Source organism: Electrona antarctica (genome assembly GCF_951216825.1).
Source record: "Electrona antarctica genome assembly, chromosome: 4".
NCBI classification, from domain to species: Eukaryota; Metazoa; Chordata; class Actinopteri; order Myctophiformes; family Myctophidae; genus Electrona; species Electrona antarctica.
In genome coordinates, this window is record NC_136809.1 from 38,052,581 (window position 1) to 38,057,580 (window position 5,000).

The 5,000-nt window shown below is 43.3% G+C and overlaps 1 protein-coding gene across 2 annotated transcripts in view; it reads left to right on the plus strand.

The window, feature by feature from the left end:
* vav1 (vav guanine nucleotide exchange factor 1) overlaps nucleotides 1-5,000 on the plus strand; it is a 41,430-nt gene that overhangs the window by 25,297 nt on the left and 11,133 nt on the right. For both annotated transcript variants that reach the window (XM_079498510.1, XM_079498511.1), the window contains 7 exons: nucleotides 46-107; nucleotides 976-1,041; nucleotides 1,586-1,691; nucleotides 2,575-2,670; nucleotides 3,178-3,246; nucleotides 3,441-3,544; nucleotides 4,762-4,861. In XM_079498510.1, coding sequence (XP_079354636.1) covers nucleotides 46-107; nucleotides 976-1,041; nucleotides 1,586-1,691; nucleotides 2,575-2,670; nucleotides 3,178-3,246; nucleotides 3,441-3,544; nucleotides 4,762-4,861 — 603 coding nt within the window. The remainder of the gene's footprint in view (nucleotides 1-45; nucleotides 108-975; nucleotides 1,042-1,585; nucleotides 1,692-2,574; nucleotides 2,671-3,177; nucleotides 3,247-3,440; nucleotides 3,545-4,761; nucleotides 4,862-5,000) is intronic.

A 5,000-nucleotide genomic window follows, 5' to 3' on the forward strand; every position in this document is an offset into this window, starting at 1 on the left:
GTGTGTGTGTGTGTGTGTGTGTGTGTGTGTGTGCGTGTTTTGCAGGTAATTGACACCTTGTCCATCCTGTCCCATTCTTCCATCGCGTTACACTTCCAAAACTTCCAGTAAGTCACTTCTGCATCCTTCTGTGTGTTTCTCTACTGTATCCACAGTGGTTTATCTATTGAAAGATGTATTGTCTTTTATAGTTCTATTTTGTTTGCTCTATGTTTTTGTGTAATTTTGCAAGCTTCAAGCTTGCAAAATGTTTTTGTTTTGTTTTCTTATTGAACTTTGTATGCCTGCATTTTATTGAACTATTCCATTAATTTCTTTAACCCTTCAGAAGATTATGGGCATGTCTGTCACAATAGGCATTTTGGCCCAAAACAATTGCAGATCTACAAGTTTGCTTTGTGAGAGAGATTTGGTGTTGAGGTGGGAGTAGTATCGAGAGGGGGACACCGGTTAATGTATGGGGTTTAAGTGGTTATGGAAAGAGTTCAGTTTAAACCTAATGCTACTGTTGTTGTTGTTTACATTATGGGTTATAAGCAAGGTATAATTAACAGCGAGCCGGTCATTGTTGAGAAATAAACCCCGACAGGATGTTAAGATCCCGAAGTGGAGGGGTCTTTGTCATCCTGAAGGGCTTTATTCATGCTTTAGTAGTTTATTTTGGCCTTGATGGCATCTTAATGTCTGATTTATGTGTTGAAAATAGCTGATCTACAAGCTCGGATCGGCTTGTAGATCGGCTAAGCATAAAATGACTTTGTCTTAGTCCACTAGTCCCTCCCTAACATTTCTGTCTAGTTTTTTTTTCCAGTTGTTGACAAATTTGTATATTTAATCATAGTGTTAGTCATCATAGCTTAGTTTTTATTTAGTTTTCATTTAGTTTCCGTCAGTGGAAAAAGGTAGTTGACGAATATTTTTCGTCATAGTTTTAGTTGACAAAATGAACACACACACATGTCCCTGTGTTTCCAGGCCTTTCCCATCAGAAGGATGTGCATCAGATGATAACATCTACAGCGGACTGTCTGACCAGATAGAGTAAGGACTGTTCTTTAACATTTTTTTTGTCAGGATAGAATGTTTGAGATGACTTGATGACACAGGACACTTTTCTTTAATCGATGTATTTATTTACGGGACAGTGCACATTAATGCACATTTCAATCAATAAACATGATATCATGTATATATGCTGAATTTTCAGCTATAAACTCATTTCCATCCGTAGTCCACTAGTCCCACAGCTACATCAAAAAGTAGTTTTTAAGCTTACTTTCCTTAGTGGGAACACTGAGCGCCCCACATCCCATCTAAAATACACTTTTTGTCCAGAAAAGAAAATATTCCATCAGATGGAAAAATGTTTTAGTTACTCCACTGTGCGCCCAACATATCTGATCAATTGAATTGTTCTATTGTCACGATCTGGATCAGAGCTAGACTTTAGGTATATCTGATTCAGAATAGCTGATGCGTATGAAACTTGAAACTTGATGATGACGATGGCAACATCGACTGACAATAATCATGTTTATGATTGTGTGTGTCTGACTGTATATATGTTCTGTTTTGTGCGTGTCAGTGACACGGTGGATGAAGATGATGACCTGTATGATTGTGTGGAGGATGAGGAGGATGAAGGAGATGAAATCTATGAAGACTTGATGGGGCCATCAGTGCCAGAGACTGTGAGTGTTCAACACACTGTACACATCGTACTAAACACAAATAATTGGTTCCACCTGTAATACGCAGGATTACAGGTGTAAGTTACAGACATCTAAGGGTCCATTAGGACCCCCAACAAGGAACCCTGCGGGTCCCTGGACCCCACCTTTGAGAACCACTGCCACAGACCAAGCCATCAGGCATGCAGATGGCCTGGCATGGGAATGTTTTACTGTAACGTGTATCGGTCAGATATATGTATCTCATCCCAAATATTCACACCAGCCACAATGTAAAGCAATGTGGCATCTTCCAAACGGCTACATTGTGTTTGGGACAGTCCTACAATCACAACCACGGGAGAAAAGATGGCAGCTTACCATGGCGTAGCTCTAGTAGCGGTGGGAGAGAGAGAGAGAGAGAGCGTGCCTATCGCGGATAGGAGCTCCCCCAGCAGGAAAGTTAATTAAAAAAAAAATGGGGTATTGTTGATTGTTCATTTTAGTGTGGATGCTGATAATGTTGGAGTTCTGTGTGGGAGACTCCCTGAAAACTCCACCTCTTCAGACTCTATCTCGCCCTCTAGCACTCATTTTGTTGATTACATGATTGCATCGGTATATGTTGCCTATTTTGATTGATGCTAATCACCTTATCCAGATGTATGTTGGTTGTTCACTATATGCTATTTTATTTAGATAGCTTGTTGTTTAGACAGATGATGTGTTTGACATTTACCTGGTGCACTAGTTGCTTTGTAGCACAGATTTATTTACTAACCCTTTTACGTGACCATTTACCCTGTCATTTGCTGACTAGGGCTCATGCCATTCACTCTGATCTCGAACACTACTAAATACTGTAGCTAAATTGTAAATGATGAATGTTGTGTGTTTTGCACAGCAACAAAAGACTGGCGTAGACATGAGAGGATGCTGCCTGCAGGAGATTAGACAAACTGAGGAGAAATACTTTGATACACTGGAGTCTATATTACAGGTAAACACACGCATAAACAGTGAGTGAGTGAGTGAGTGAGTGAGTGAGTGAGTGGGTGAGTGAGGCAGTGAGTGAGTGAGTGAGTGAGTGAGTGGGTGAGTGAGGCAGTGAGTGAGTGAGTGAGTGAGTGAGTGGGTGAGTGAGGCAGTGAGTGAGTGAGTGAGTGAGTGAGTGGGTGAGTGAGGCAGTGAGTGAGTGAGTGAGTGAGTGAGTGGGTGAGTGAGTGAGTGGGTGAGTGAGGCAGTGAGTGAGTGAGTGAGTGAGTGAGTGGGTGAGTGAGTGAGTGGGTGAGTGAGGCAGTGAGTGAGTGAGTGAGTGAGTGAGTGAGTGAGTGAGTGAGTGAGGCAGTGAGTGAGTGAGTGAGTGAGTGAGTGAGTGAGTGAGTGAGTGAGTGAGTGAGTGAGTGAGTGAGTGAGTGAGTGGGTGAGTGAGGCAGTGAGGCAGTGAGGCAGTGAGGCAGTGAAAGTGAAAGACAGAGGTAACAGTAATATCTTCTCCTGTGTGCAGCACTTTATGAAGCCCCTTCAGAAGTTCCTCCTTCCACAGGACATGGAGAGCATCTTCATCAACATAGAGGTATGTGGACACCTCAAATACGTTTGGTGCATTTGTGTGACACTGTCGTATGATCAAGTAGGGCATTGATTTACGAAAAAACATGAAAGGTTTTGGAGATGAGAGATTTCTGCCCGACAGCAAAGATGTTAGCGTATAGCTTCTGACGGTAGTGTGTGTGTGTGGGTGGGGGTGGTCTGTGTGTGTATGTGTAGGAGTTGGCGACGACCCATCGGACCTTATTGGAGGAGATTCGCAGCTCTATCCTGGACCATGGAGCGCAGAACCTTCACCAGGTCTTCATCAAATATAAAGAGAGGTAGGTATCACAGCAAGATTTAAAAAAAACGACAGACACGAACACGCAGCGCAGAAGAGATGTGTCGTATCTGGTGGAACCACATTTCATTAATATCGCTTAATAATGTTAAACTATAGACAGACTAAATTCACATCTAAAATAGTAAGCCTGATAATACTATGGTCTCACCTACAGGACCAAAAGGCTAGACATTCAGTCACCATTCTTCACAGCTGGCAACTATGCTAAATAGCCAGGCCTACTTTGATTTAGGAGCATTCAGACCAGAGGTCTCCTGTTGTGCTTCCTGTGACCTGTCCAGACATTTTGGTTGAGTGTTAACGACTGTCTGTTTCAAATGTGTATTGGGATTTGGGACTGTATAAAACGCCACTCAAATGTTGAATCTGTAGTAGTGTGTCCTGCCGTCAGGCTGGGTGCATGCATGGCTCCGGCCATGCATCTGATGCTGTACTGAACTCTGCAAATAAAATGGAACTCCGAAACCTTCATTCATCTGTCTGCCTCTGCGTTTATCCTGAGTACTTTTGCCTAAGTATTAGAAGTTTGTTCGTGAGCTTTACAGAGAGGAAAAGCAGTCTCTCTTTGGAGTTTTTATACTTCAGATGCTCATTGCCCTCCTCATCACGCTGCTGTTTTTTCCTTTCAGTATAGCGTAAATACGTGTCACTCACATTGAAAACAATTGACCCATTGTCAGCCATCTGATTGGTCTCTGACTGATCCATCGAAACGGGTTGTGAGCTTGTATGGGCTATTTTCATAGGTTCAAAGGTTTGGTATTTGTAGTGCGCCCCCCCATCCAGTTAATACACTGGCTGGGGGCGCAGTCCGAGGAAAGAGAGAAGAGAAAAACATAGGACAAGGCAAAGAAGACTAGATTAGAACAACAAGAACATAGTCATACTAGTGTCAGTCAGTCACAACAGAAAGGAGTAGAAAACACACGCAAGCACGCACGCAAGCACGCACGCACACACACATACACACACACACACACACACACACACACACACACACACACACACACACACACACACACACACACACACAGCACAAAACAACAAGTGAACCTACAGGAGTGCTCTACAGTGAAAAGGTGGGTCTAGCGTTGAGGCTACTTTGAAGGGAGTTTGTTCCACAACGTCTGTCCCAACACAGCAAAGGCACGGCCACCCGTTTCCATCAGTGTTTGATGTCTCTGTCCTATCCAGGTTGTTACTGTATGGACGCTACTGCAGTCAGGTGGAGGCTGCTACTAAACACCTGGACAAGATAACCACCATGAGAGAGGACGTCCGCATGAAGCTGGAGGTGAGCCTTTCTGCTCAGCGCTGTGGTGCAGTGGTTCACAAACCGTTTCAACCCAAGGACCCCCTAAATTGTTATGTATTCGGCAGGGGGCACCACCCCACTTTGAGAACCACTTATTAACGTTTAACTTTTTTAACAC